This window comes from Aspergillus thermomutatus (assembly GCF_002237265.1).
Source record: "Aspergillus thermomutatus strain HMR AF 39 chromosome Unknown NODE_37, whole genome shotgun sequence".
NCBI lineage: Eukaryota > Fungi > Ascomycota > Eurotiomycetes > Eurotiales > Aspergillaceae > Aspergillus > Aspergillus thermomutatus.
The window spans coordinates 26,199-39,937 of record NW_020798086.1 but is presented as its reverse complement, the minus strand read 5'-3'; the positions used below and the strand labels follow the sequence as shown (position 1 = coordinate 39,937).

Below are 13,739 nucleotides of genomic sequence, written 5' to 3'. Positions count from 1 at the left end.
TCTTCTCTCAGTCTCTGATCACCATAGTCCAATTCATATAATAATACCGCCAATCCGTCATTTCAGCTACTCTCAATGCTTCAAGTTCCAGTGCGGGAACATTCCACCGTGGCCTCCACCAAGGCTGTAATCTTGGTAAGTGAAGCAGAGAGAACAGCGCCTCATTGTCGCAAATGATTAGTATCCGGCTAACGATCTCATTATCAGGTCGGAGGTCCTTCCAGAGGTACTCGGTTCAGACCTCTGTCTCTTGATGTGCCCAAGGTGGGTTACCCCTCGTTCGAACTCTTCCCCTCACTCAGATTCCACAGTCCTGAGAGTGTAGCTAACTCAAGGGCCATTGAATTCGATCAGCCCCTTTTCGAAGTTGCCGGTCACCCCATTATCAACCACTGCCTCAAGGCTCTCGCCAAGATCCCCGATATCCGTGAAGTCATCCTGGTCGGCTACTACGATGAATCGGTCTTCCGTGACTTCATCAAAGACTCCAGCAAGGAGTTCCCCCAGTTCCGAATCCAATACTTGCGTGAATATACGGCGCTTGGCACAGCAGGAGGTCTCTATCATTTCCGTGACGCCATCCTCAAGGGCAAGCCAGAGCGCATTTTCGTCCTCAACGCCGACGTCTGCTGCTCCTTCCCTCTTGGTGAGATGCTGAAGCTGTTCGAGGAGAAAGACGCAGAGGCGGTGATTCTGGGAACCCGGGTCAGCAACGAGGCCGCCACCAACTTCGGATGTATCGTCTCCGATTCTCACACCAAGCGCGTGCTGCACTACGTCGAAAAGCCGGAATCGCACATCTCCAACCTCATCAACTGCGGTGTCTACCTCTTTGCTACCGAGTGTATCTTCCCTTCCATCCGCAGTGCCATCAAGCGCCGCACCACCCGCCCCCGCCTCCTCTCATACCCTTCCTCCGAAAACCTGGAGTCCTCCTTCGTTGCCGCCGACGAGGAGTCGGAGAAGAGCGAGGTCCTCCGTCTGGAGCAGGATATCCTCTCCGACTTGGCGGACAGCAACCGGTTCTTCGTCCACGAGACTAAGGATTTCTGGCGACAGATCAAGACCGCTGGTTCGGCCGTCCCCGCCAATGCGCTGTACCTGCAAAAGGCCTTCCAGGCGCAATCCGATGAACTCACCCCTCCCTCCGCCACGATCGTGCCCCCCGTCTACATCCACCCCACCGCAACCGTTGACCCGACTGCCAAGTTGGGCCCCAACGTCTCCATTGGTGCCCGTGTTGTCGTCGGCGCTGGAGCTCGTATCAAGGACTCGATCGTGCTGGAGGATGCAGAGATCAAGCACGATGCGTGCGTGATGCACTCAATTATCGGCTGGAGCAGCCGGGTGGGCGCCTGGGCTCGTGTCGAGGGCACCCCAATCCCGATGGCAAGCCACTCCACCAGCATTATCAAGCATGGCATCAAGGTGCAGAGCATCACCATCCTGGGTAAGGAGTGCGCTGTCGGCGACGAGGTGCGGGTGCAGAATTGTGTGTGTCTGCCATACAAGGAACTCAAGAGGGTATGTTTATTGACTCTTATTCATTACTTAATAACGCTAACATGGTTATACAGGATGTTGCCAACGAGGTTATCATGTAGAGACATATTCAGGATCGGCTGTTTTGGATCTATTCGATGGATTATACATATTGCTCGTTACCACTAATTTGTTCGACTCTTCTATCAATACTCTTTGCTTCTCTAAGCCATTTGCTTGGACCTTAGACAAAAGGTTGACCGTCTGGGCCAAACGACGGTGGTAATTTTGGTATAATTCGATGTTAGACAGATCATGAAGTGATAAAAGTGCTCAAGTAAGCGATGTTTTTCGCTTGCCTCGAATGACAGCTCGCTGTTCAATGATATTTGTCCCATTGCATAATGAACCATGTATATATCCAAGTCATAACACATCAAAGAATGGTAGAAATCGTAAACCCCGCTAGAACATACAGTATTCCAGCCCAGCCGTCAGATACTGCTTGTCCACGATAACCAAATCACCGATAAGCCCCGGGGTCATAAGCCGTCTGCTCCGCAGGATGGCCATACCCCGGATGCCCAACACCACTAAACCGAACGCGCGGCCCACCCCGCTGACTTCTCGCCGGCGCAGTCTCCGAGAACTCTTGCGCCTCGCCCGCATGGTAGTGCTCCGCCGACGCATTCGGCCCGTACACAGGGGGCGGCACCCGGTAGGCCGGGTGATTCGCATAATCCGGGCCCGGGATATCGGAGATTCCGTGATGATCTGCGTAGGGGCTCTCATGATGCGGATGCTGATGCTGGAGCGGGTGCCGCTCGTCGTCGAGAGGGACGCCGACGTTGGCGCCTGACATGACGCTGGTGTTGCGCTCATGCAGCTTGATGTCTGGGTTGCTGGTCATGGGGTCGTATGTGCCTAGTCGGGTCTGGCGCTTGTGGATGATGATGTCGAGCGCGACGGCCGCGACGGCGGCGCATGCGCCGGTGCAGGTGAAGGTGAAGAGAGCCTTGTAGGTGCGGCAGACGGTGATGCCGGTTGAGGTGGCCCAGTAGGTTGCGTTACAGGTGGTGAGGATGGTGTGGGACATGCTCCAGCTCAGAAGGCCAAGGGAGATGAGCCAGAGGATGAGGAGGATGGTGTTGGAGAGGAGGGAGAGGCGTGGGGAGAGGCCATAGCAGCAGTGGGTGATGCTGGTGAAGATGTAATTGAGGATAGAGAGGAATGCGGAGACGACGAGCTAGATGATGCTGACGTTGGCTTTGAGATGGTCTGGGAGGCGCAGAGCAAAGTGCTTACCAGTAAGAAGGCCCAAGGAAGCTTGTATCCGCCGGTTTTGAGATGATAGATAAAGACGGCGAGTATGATGCCGACAATTACTGAGGAGAGTAGGGAAACTGCGCGGATAGTATGAAAAGGTACGGGAGGGTAGAGAGACGGTTTAACGGATTTGGAACGCATCTCCGTGGTTGTAGATGGAAGCGCTGGAATCTTTGACAAAACCCAGTCGCTTCCGTATCACTTGCCGGAGTATGAGATAGTCTCTGTGGGGAAGTATACCAAGTGTTGTCCACCGTCGATTGAGGCTATCCCGAGATAAACAAATATGAGATTGCCGTGACAGACGTCGACAGACCACAATGCAGGGTTTATAAGATTTGCTGGGCCAGCCAGAGAGATGAAATATAATCTTTAAGAAGAATTTCAGCTGAACAAGAAAGCTGCGTACTCCCCCAACTTTAAGTCCAGATACGTAGTGCAATGTTGCAATGCCTCCCTTGGCGATGATCCACTGCGGGTGTTGCTAAAGAAAGAAAACACGCTAAACGTTATCGATAGGTAAACAATCGTCAGGTCTCTTCATCCAGCATGGACTATGGATATGGAGTCTAGATTGGACGGAACATTCTTTGTCACATTAATGCCATTTTGGAGCAGATTCTTACTTGGCAGTCATTCTCAGACAGCCAATTTCAAACGATTCTGAATTTGATGAACCAGAGCGTTGATTGTTAAAGTTTCCTGACGCTTCTCGTGGCGTGTTTCAAGCCAAATGATCTGCTTGGACGCCCCACGACGACGCGGCACAGCTCCATTCATCAAACAATCCCCAGGGAGCATCGATGACCTCTTGGTATCTATCTAGATAGCATCGAGAATATCAACCTCCATCTTTCCACATTCTTCTCTCCTTTGATTCAAGTTTGCGAGAGAGTCATGTCCGCTTCAGGAATTTATCCCGAAACTTTACCTCCGCCTCGTGACTAACAACTCCTATAGCCAAGCGACAGAGATTAGAAATCAAGCAGCATGGTGCTCATATCTTCGGTGGCTAACATCAGTCGACTTAGTTCTCGAGATACAATATGCCTGCACCTCTAGCTACTGTCTCTTCCAGGATGCCTCGCTTGCACGTCGCTTGAGATTCTGATTGCTATTCTTTGCACCAAAGATGACTCCGGTCCTTGCTGGGACACTGCCCTGGCACGATGGCGAGAGGAAGATGCACACTTTGCTTCAAGTCCCGTTTAACACCAATCCAACTGTACCTTATCTCAGCCCAGGAGCCGCATTCCTGGTACAAAGGTCTCCTTTAATGGCCTTGGGCACAATAGATCAGGAAGGCCGACCATGGGCAACTGTGTGGGGAGGAGAGGCTGGCTTTGCCGCTCCTGCTTCTCAGTCTACTGTCGATATTAACACTCCAGTGGATAGTCGATATGATCCTGTCGCAGAGTTGCTACTAGGAGACTCCACGAATGAGAAACTTGTTTCCGCAGAGACTTCTGGCAAGCCTGTCTCCGGGTTGGCGATTGATTTGGAGAATCGTAGGAGGGTGAAACTTTATGGAAGGAAGATTACTGGATCGCTGGGCGCTGATAGCCATGAATCTAGCCGAGACTGCCAAGGTCAAGGAGAAAGAGGAATGGCGCACGCGTCTGTGTTCATCCAGGGAAGTCTCGGTAGGTTTTCGATCGTATATATGGTTCTATGACACGTCTTTGCTAACTACGGACAGGCAATTGTCCCAAATACCTGAATAAGAAGAAAATAATACCAGCTCTACCTGATCCGAAACTGATCACTAACAGCCCTCAGCTACCACCAGCTGCAGTTGAATTACTCTACCGAGCGGACTGCCTGTTTGTCGCCTCGACTCATGGTACAGCAGACATGGACACCAATGTCCGCGGTGGGCCTCCAGGCTTTGTACGACTCGTGAGCAACGGACCTAGCGGTTCTGTTTTCGTATATCCTGAATACTCTGGCAATAGATTATATCAGACGCTGGGTAACCTCCTGACAACTCCTCTGGCAGGATACGTTTTCCCAGACTTTGACACAGGAAACGCACTCTATGTCACCGGAAGAACCCAGGTCTTGATTGGCAAGGACGCGGCTGCGTTGCTTCCACGATCAAATCTAGCTGTCAAAGTGACCGTCACTTCCGCTCGTTACGTCGAGAAGTCACTTGCCTTTAGAGGAATTGCCGGCGCACCCTCTCCATACAACCCAAGTGTACGTTACCTGGCCACAGAAAGGGTCGATCCGGTCGCTCAGCTTAGTGATGATGTCTCTGTTACTGCTACCATGGTTGCAAAGGAGGTTCTTACTCCGAGCATCGGTCGGTTTCGCTTTCGAATTTCAGATCCATCCAAAATCGGGACCTGGACTCCCGGCCAGTATGCCACCTTCTCATTTCAGGAGGAGTTGGACTTGGGCTATCGCCATATGCATGATGACGATCCTTCGAGTCTGAATGATGACTTTGTCAGGACATTCACTATTTCCTCATATCCAGGACATGGACTGCCAGCAGATGAATTTGAAATCACAGTTCGCAAGCACGGCAACGTGACCAACCACCTCTTCAGGACGAGCGAACGCGCCGGTTTAGAGGTCCCCCTCAAAGGCTTCGGTGGCGAGTTTAGGCTGGACGATCAAGAAGGTGGCTGCACAATTCCAGTTATAGCGGGCGGAATTGGTATCACACCCGTCATTGCACAGCTGCCAGGCATCGATGTGTCGAGCCTACGGCTCATGTGGTCCATTTCTATTACTGATGTAGGCCTTGTCTTCGACACATTCCAGCGCTTCCCTCAACTGCCAGGTTCAACCACTCTATTTCTCACTGGGCCTAAGCCAAAGGATGAGAAGGGATCTCAGCATCTTGATGCCGTAGTATTATCTGGTGCGAGAATCGAGCATCGCAGGATGGAGGCCCAAGATTTGGATACGTCCTTGGGGGATGCCTGGTATTTCTGCGGGAGCCCTTCACTCAAGCGCTCCGTCATGACTTGGCTGGCAGGGAAGCGACTTATCTACGAGGAGTTCACCTACTAGGTGCACTTATGAGATTGGACAACGTTAGTCTGGTGGTATAGGGCTTGAGGCGACCATATGAATAATGCATTCCATGTACTTGTTGTATAAAATCAAACACAACGATGTCACTTACCTTGTAGAGCTGATGCCTCAGGAATCCTGCTTAAGAGGGTATATAGAGCCTGAGGCACAAACTATCAGCCCAGACGCGCATCGATTTCTGCCTCCGCATCGACATAGGTAGATAACAAGAGCTTCCCCTCCAACTCCACAAGCTTCTTCGTCGTCTTCCTTTCACTGTCCACAATAAAGAACACAAATTTCAACCCAGCAATCTGTTAACTCTATAAACAGAAATTGATTAACACAGGAAGAAACCACATACTCACCCCACATAATTGAGTCAATCGGGTCAGCACCCTCACTCCCCACGAGTGAAATCAACCAAAAATGTCCACCTACGAAGGTACCACACCCCCCTGCCCAAGTCCACACGCCAAACATGCTAAGACACTTCCCCAGTCGAGCACAACACAGCCGACCCCTCGATACCTCAACAGCCCACCCGCCGCCGCCGCCCCGACCTCTCATCCTTCTTCTCGACCCTTTCCCAAATCAGCCCTGATGAGCACCGCTCCAGACCGCACGCCGTCCCCGTCCCGCGCGACGTAAGCGCGGCGTTCTATTCTCTCGCTGAGGCGTTGGATGTTATGCGCCGGGAGTCGGAGGGCGGCAGTGCGGGCGCGGCCGCGGCTGGGGGAGAAGGCGAAGGCGGCGACGATCTTGTGTCGCAGATGATCCAGACGTTGTTGCGGGAGGCGGATATGCCGCCTAAGGAGGTGGAGGGTGTGAGCGAGGAGTTTTGCGACGGTAGGTTTTGAGAGTTTGTCACGAGGCTCGGAGGGCGACTGACCAGGGGGTTATTAGTGCTCGATCGGGTCCCGCGTACGTCGTTGAAGGAGAACCAGACGTGTCCGATTTGCAACAACCCGTTCTTGGAAGATGAGTATCCGCTCGTTGTGCGGTTGCCGTGTCATCCTACGCATTTGTTCGATTTGGAGTGTATCCGGCCCTGGTTGCGGTTGCGGGGGACGTGTCCGCTTGATCGGACGGATTTTGCCAAACAAGAGCGTGAGAAGGCAGAGGCGCGTAGGAAGAAACCTGTCGAGGATGATGAGGAGGAGGAATGGGATGGTATGTATGGCTAGTTGCGGATTCATCATGTTTCATTATTGTATTCATGTGCCATGTCATTCCCTGCGTGGGGGATTCTCTTCGGAAAGATATCTACCATCATTCTATGACTCTTTGCAATGTATCTATCTCGTCCTACTTTTTCTCTGAAGGCTGGCCCTCCTTGGGCCGAATGGCCAACTTGCCGGTCTTATCAATCACGGCCTCAAAGCCACTTCTCTCCAACAGCCCATTCTCATCCCTGACCACCTCCCGGGCTTCGAGCGCTTCTACCAGCTTTTGGTTCTCCCGATTACCTTCTAGCAGGAACTTCAGACACATAACAGCGTGTTCCTTGATGTACGGGTTGTGAGCATCAAAGTTGGTACAAGACAAGATAGTCTCGACACCGCCGTATCTGCGAATCTGATCCTGGACCTCGGGGCACTTCCAAACCAGAGACGAGAGGACGAGCACAACGAGTTTCTTGAGATTTCTCCACTCAAATTCAGAAGGATCCTCGGTGATAGGGGGCGATTCGGGCCTGGACCCGGCACTGCCAGCGCCGTTTTCCGCCGGGTCAGGGTCACCAGGGTCATAGGGTCTCTCAACAGCCACAGGCCCTGCAGCTGCGCCTTGTTGATGTGCTTCTCCGGGAGGGCTGTTGCGGCCAAGAGACAGCGAACTCAGTTGACCCTTGGGGATGCTGGCTTCTAGTTCCTTGATCAGCGTCACCATATCATAAACAATCTCCCACTTGACAAGCAGGTTCTTCCAGTCATTATTTTCTGTGAGTACAGCAAAGAACTCCAAGAATTGGTAGACACCCTCGTAGACCCGTTCCATGTCCCACAAATTTAGCGGGAAATCTTCTGGCAAAGCACGTCCGGCCCTGATCTGCCCTTGGAGGTAGATTAAGGCGCAGGTCTCGGGGATGATGTTTCCACGGAAGATAGTGAATATGTAGCGAACCGTGAGAATATCAACCCGAGAGAGAGGTGCCGGGTTCTTCGTGGCGCTTTGCTGAGTTGAGCCTGTAACCGAAGCAGGGGAGTATTTTGCTCTGAAAATGTGCGTCAAGATCTTGACCACGACTGCCTGCGCGGGAGAGATGATGTCTTTTGGCTGCCCGAAGTCGGAGTAGGCGTGAGACATCAGCCCATTCTTCAGAACTGCATCCATAATCTGCACCATCATCTTGAAATATAGCTCATCATCAGGGAGGTCCCAGGCGGCGATGAAAATTAATAGCTCCCGCAAGAGATTTCGACCAGTTTCCTGGGTGAGAAGGATGTGGCACCTGAGAGCTTGCATGTTCCTCGATCCTGTGCGCTCGCCACCCTTGAGTCCGAAGCTGTCCACAATACCGGCCTGAATGATCATAGGAAGAGCTTCAATTTCCGCGGGACCTAGAACGAGAGGAATGTCGGTCAGCAGGCCACGCTGCTGATCGCCAGGTCGGCCTCGGTAGTCTTCATCATCCTCGTCGTCTTCCTCCTCCTCCTCTTCCATGCTTCCGTCAGCGACAGCTTCCAAGCTGTGCGAATCGTCGTCGCCAACTGTCCCTGCATCGCCAGCATCATAATCTTGATCGCCATGATCAGCAATCTGTGACGATTCTTGCAGTCGTGCCATCAGCTCATCCTTGGCTTCTTGCAAGGTCTCGGCCGCAGATTGAGCAGATCGGGGCATGCTTGTATCTTCCTCCGTTATCGGCGCATCGCCTGCTGCAAGTGCGCTGTATTCGTTGAGGTCAGGCAAGTCGGCCCAGCAAATTCGAGGGAAACCGGCGGTTTGGCTGCGGTCAATCGTCAGGATTGCCTTTTTCCTTGGCGGTTCGTCTTCGGGGAGTGCAGGTGGAAGGTCTCTGGCTCTATCTTGGAGATCTGACCAGCCATCCACCTTGGCTCCAAGAATAGCAGTCAAGGCGGCTCGGATCTCCTTCACCTGCTCCGGGTCCTTGCCCATCTCTTGGATGGCCGTAAGATCTCGCCCGAGTAGTTTCTCCATGTGGTCTTTGATGTTTGCAAGGAGTAGCATGGCTGCTTCTTCTTTGATTGTCGCGGGCTCCCGTGGGAAATTCGAGATGGTTTCCAGTAACAAATCTTCCGCGGTCTGATCGTAAAGAGCCCTGATCGGGGGGTTGACAATCCTCTCCCCAATCTTCACAATTGGTGCCACCCCCTCTGCCTGAGCACTAGCCTGGTCAAGCGGCTCCCTAGGTTGAATGATGTTGGAATCGCCAGTCGAATGGTAGCCGAACAGATCTAACCACAAGACCATCTTCCGCTGCTCATTATGCATGATGAAATTGTGCAGAAATTGAAGGCATGTGATCAATAATCGCTTATATAGATTGACCACTTTCTGCCAGCGCTCCTCGTTTCTCGCATTTGTCTCTCCGTCAAACCCCCGCGCTGTGACTCTCACACAAGTATCCACCAGTGCCAGAATCCTTTGATCAAAACCTTTCTCCGCCGCAATATTCTGCGCTTTCTTCGTTGTGGCGAGAAGGTTACGAGCTATAGTGCACAAGTCGTTCAAGCGCTCGATGTCTTTGACGAGGGAGAAGTAGTTGTATGCAATGAGGTTTGAGGAGGAGTGTTCATAGTTCGCGGACGGAGGGCTCTTCCATGCAAACGATTGCGATTCCAGAACCGGGATCGCCTTCGTCAGTACATCCGTAAAGCCTTGCCAAATGTCCGGCGATAGGCCCAAATTGTGTCTGTTGGGAGTAAACCAGTTAGACAAACATCTCGCAGTTCAAGGTTACCAAAAAAGCTCATACCTGACGTCGCTCTCCTGATGTGTTTTGTAAAGAATCTGTTTCCCAGCAGAAAGCATGTGCTCCAAGCGTTTATCATCAATCATCCCACGCGTCTCATAGTGGCTCAAAGTTCCCGTCAAGATGACCTTCAACATGAGCTCAGCTGGTGTGCATTTTGGCTTAGTTTCTGCCGCTGGTCGGTCTGCCATCTTGGCGATTGCCCGCAGCTATCACGCGAGACGGGACCGATGTGAGAATATTGCTAAGAAATACTGCCAAATCGATGTAGTAGAAGTGTTGATGGCGACGATAATGGTGGAGAAGAAATAGTGACAAAAGGCAATTTTTCCGGTTCCGAGGATCAAGTGTCCCGCCTACCCTTTTTGGTAAGCCCACATAAGAGAGTATTTCTATACAAGAATGGGCTGGTAGCATTATAAACGATCATATTATGAGCATGTACGAGGTTGAGAGTGACCACAGAAGAGAAATCATACGCGTCGTCTAATTGGCATTTTGAAAACCTCCCGTAGATTGTCCCAAAATCCCAAGTCATAGATATTGTCAATCTCCCGCATACTGTTCACTTCGATCCATCTTGTGTCAACTGGCGCCTGTGAATCATCCTTCTGAAGAATCTCATTCGAGCGTGAGCAGAGCTCGAAGCCCTCCTTGGGGGGCTCACCGTCCGTGATTATTAGGATCTGGTCACTGGTCACTGGCCAAGATCTTTGAGCCCGGGTGTCCTCATCCGAGTAGAATGGAGTCCCACAATTCTTGCTTCTGGTGGACTTGAATACCAAGCCATCTGCAACATCCTCTTTCCAGTCTGACCATTTTGCACTTTCATTTGTGGTCATGCCAGCCCAAATGAGGTAGGTGTGATACAGTAGAAAGGCCATAGCCAATGGTGCTGTCATGGCTGTTAGCAAGGCTATGGCACCAGCACGAATATCAGAAGCAATAGCTATCGCCCAGACATTGATCCAGGTAGTCCAGTCTTGTGTTTTCGATCGTAACGGTGAGCTTGACGGTATGAGTCCCTCTAGCGTTTGCGACACAAGAGAGAAGCCAAGGCATGACCCGTATGTCAACATCACTGATAAGGATAGTAACAAGGATAAGAAGTAATGGTAGTTGTTCCGACCAACGCAGTTGGTCAGCCAAACACAGTGATGATCGTGCCGCGAAACACAAGCTTTGCAGAAACTGCAATGCTTACTTCGTGCCGGTTTTAGGAAGTCACACGTACGGCAACGATGACCCGGATGAAAAATCACTCGGTCATACGGATACCGTGCCATCTCCTCCTCATGGTTTTCATGGGTGATGTACGACTTGGTGACAACGCTCGCGTATAGAAAGATGTATGGAAGAAGCGTGAGGACTGGGATGCACAGCCGATGAAATATTGAGATTCTAGGCCACGCGCTCGGAATAAACATGCATTCTCCTGCGATGAGGAGTGAAAGGAAGAAGATCTGCGATGCGGGTTAATTGATAAGAAAAGTGTCTGCAACAGCTCAATACCCACAAGTACAAGCGGATGGTTTTCGTGCAATATATAACTACCGGACCGGTTCCAGCAGTACGACAGTCTGCTGCCCAGTAGATGAGAGTCCAGATATATTAGCACATTAGGAATGTGTATACAAATGATCCTATGGAGTAATCCAATGGGGGTTTTCCTATCGAAATACTCGTCAGCGGTGTTAAGCACAAATGATTTTTTTCCCTCACCTAAGAGCAGGAAGCCTTCCAAACAGGCCTACAAAAGTAAATGCAGAGACTCCAAGAATGGCGATAGCCACCGTCCTCAGGACCCCCATGGTCGACCTAGATCGTCAGGGGATCTTGGTAGTGATCTCCCGCGTTGTCGTCTAGCAGCACGCCCGACAGGACTGCCTGAAGCTTGGATGACTGTCGAAGATATACTTTCAAGACTAGGGTGCAAAACACATCTTTCACACTCCGGTTTTGAAAGATCTGGTTGTCGACTTTTCTCCTGCCTGCAAGGAACCCTCTAATGACCTCGCCAAGTCATTGTTATCACCTAAAGCACGTGACTTTCACGGAAGAGGGATGAAGAAGTGCGGTCGTGATTGTGGTGCTACCATGAATGATACAATCTGATGGAACTCGGCATTTGAATTCTTCAAAACCGTCCCCTGGCATCAACGTCAAGGTGAATGGAGGCATTGTCCCTGCAGCACCAAGAATTATACTTTCGACACGCGAACACGTGATTACGCGTTGTGTATAAGTCCCGCGACGTCAACTGAGAGAAGGAGAGGGAAGAAAATCGGTCCAACTATCTTTCAAAGGCAGATGGCCTAGATTGATCATGACAGGAGGGAATGTGGAGGGCGATGATGGCGGCGGGAGCAGTAATGGGAGCAGTAATGGCAGCCTTCTCTTCGAAGGGAAACAGTTCTGGTTGTCTCAGAACATTCCTCAAAGGAGCAGATTCAAAGAGCTGATTGAGGTATTTTTCTCTGCCCTTGCGCTCTTTTACTCTAAGCTGACGGTACTCTAGACTAATGGTGGTACTGTAAGGCTTCAAGAGAAAGATGCAGATATCAAATTGGTGGATCATACAAGGAAGAATCTGCCGTCCGACACGTATGTTTTACCATCTGTCCCTTGTTTCTTTTGAAAGCAAGCTGAAAACTTTAGATACTCTTTCAAATTTGTGGAAGACTCTGTCCGGAGAGGAGAACTGGCAGATCTGGAAGCTTACAGAGCTGGACCTTCCGCACCCCGGCCAGTGGGAGCAACACATATCGCAACCAGAGCTCACAAGGTCGCATATTCACTACAAGATGATCAGCTGCTATGGGACTGGCTGCAACCGTATGAGAAAGACCCAAGAGCCCCAATCAGTGGTAACCTGATTTACAAACAATTAGCGGAGCAGGTAAGCCCAGGCCCCTCAGCTTGGCCCATGCGAATTTCACTACGTTATTTGCTTACGGTTTCTTGTCACTCTCAGCATCCGCGACATACTTGGCAATCTTACCGTGATCGATATTTGAAGAGACTTCGTGGAAGATCACGTCCTGGTGGCATGCCGGAGTCCACGGGTCAGGCTCCTGCTCCGCCGGAGAGCACTACCAGACGGTCCCAGGCCCCTAGCACTGCCGCGGCAGAGTCGCATGAGAGACGTTCTGAGAAGGCTCCTGAGGCTACAGGAAAGATAGAAGCCAGAAAAAGAAAAAGAAGTCCTGAGGTCAGCGAAACAGACCGGATCGAAGGGCAAGCGACACATGATCGACCAAAGAAAAAGGCAACACCGGCAACTCTCCCGGAAAGCAGCATCTCTATTACTCGTCATAGAGTACTTGAGGAGCATCCCACTCATACCGAGCCACTCGTAACTACAGTATCAAAACATATCGATCAACAAAGGAATGAAGAATCAACACTAAGAGATACAGGAGGTGCCACTGTGGTACACTCCCAAAGACCTCAACTGCCAACCGAGAAACCAGATAGTATCCCGGACAACTTCCTCTTAGAACTGCCGTTCTTTCCCTCAAGTCCGGAGTCTCAAGAGGAACCGTCTCAAGAGGAAGACATCGACACATGGATCGATGATCGTTTGCGAACAGGCAAGGCAGATAACGAGGAACAAGTGATTGAGGCTCTACAGTGTACCAGCATGGACCCACGCTTAGCCGACAAGGTTCTAGAATACCTTGCTGCAGGAAAAGGTATTCCTGAGAATATGCCTGGAGTTTGGACACCCGAAGATGATGAATGTGTGGAAGTGGGCAACAGCCGCGCTGTCGAACGAGTCTTGAAGAAGCATGGTTCAGAAGCCTTCGAGGCGCGATGGAATTATCTTAGCATGGCCAGGGCCGCTGGCCTTTCTGGAGGAGGTATGGGCGATTGATAGTCACATACATGTGTGAGAGGTTTCCAAATGGCAAGCGGGATCTACGATAGGAATGGCTGCAATTGTGCAGGCGAGAGACGACAACAT

General features: G+C 51.2%; 6 protein-coding genes across 6 annotated transcripts; 4 read left to right on the top strand and 2 right to left on the bottom strand.

Annotated features, from left to right (window-relative positions):
* Positions 1-75: 75 nt before the first annotated feature.
* Positions 76-1,604, top strand: CDV56_104844 (mannose-1-phosphate guanylyltransferase; the record flags this gene model as incomplete). The annotated part of the gene is made up of 3 exons (XM_026758463.1): positions 76-135; positions 208-1,524; positions 1,578-1,604. 3 exons carry the CDS (start codon positions 76-78, stop codon positions 1,602-1,604), a joined length of 1,404 nt encoding a protein of 467 aa, XP_026616652.1.
* Positions 1,605-2,005: 401 nt separating this feature from the next.
* Positions 2,006-2,949, bottom strand: CDV56_104721 (uncharacterized protein; the record flags this gene model as incomplete). Its single annotated transcript, XM_026758340.1, has 2 exons — positions 2,006-2,728; positions 2,788-2,949. 2 exons carry the CDS (start codon positions 2,947-2,949, stop codon positions 2,006-2,008), a joined length of 885 nt encoding a protein of 294 aa, XP_026616651.1.
* Positions 2,950-3,940: 991 nt separating this feature from the next.
* CDV56_104476 (putative oxidoreductase, FAD-binding) lies at positions 3,941-5,832 on the top strand (the record flags this gene model as incomplete). Its single annotated transcript, XM_026758095.1, has 3 exons — positions 3,941-4,316; positions 4,372-4,451; positions 4,588-5,832. The coding sequence occupies 3 exons, from the start codon at positions 3,941-3,943 to the stop codon at positions 5,830-5,832; spliced, it is 1,701 nt and encodes a 566-aa protein (XP_026616650.1).
* A 432-nt stretch (positions 5,833-6,264) lies between these two features.
* Positions 6,265-7,022, top strand: CDV56_104362 (uncharacterized protein; the record flags this gene model as incomplete). Its single annotated transcript, XM_026757981.1, has 3 exons — positions 6,265-6,280; positions 6,337-6,684; positions 6,742-7,022. 3 exons carry the CDS (start codon positions 6,265-6,267, stop codon positions 7,020-7,022), a joined length of 645 nt encoding a protein of 214 aa, XP_026616649.1.
* A 121-nt stretch (positions 7,023-7,143) lies between these two features.
* Positions 7,144-9,963, bottom strand: CDV56_104066 (Ataxin-10 homo-association domain-containing protein; the record flags this gene model as incomplete). The annotated part of the gene is made up of 2 exons (XM_026757685.1): positions 7,144-9,712; positions 9,776-9,963. The coding sequence occupies 2 exons, from the start codon at positions 9,961-9,963 to the stop codon at positions 7,144-7,146; spliced, it is 2,757 nt and encodes a 918-aa protein (XP_026616648.1).
* A 2,135-nt stretch (positions 9,964-12,098) lies between these two features.
* Positions 12,099-13,649, top strand: CDV56_103694 (putative transcription factor Rap1; the record flags this gene model as incomplete). The annotated part of the gene is made up of 4 exons (XM_026757313.1): positions 12,099-12,239; positions 12,291-12,376; positions 12,431-12,671; positions 12,747-13,649. The coding sequence occupies 4 exons, from the start codon at positions 12,099-12,101 to the stop codon at positions 13,647-13,649; spliced, it is 1,371 nt and encodes a 456-aa protein (XP_026616647.1).
* Between the last annotated feature and the right edge of the window lie 90 nt (positions 13,650-13,739).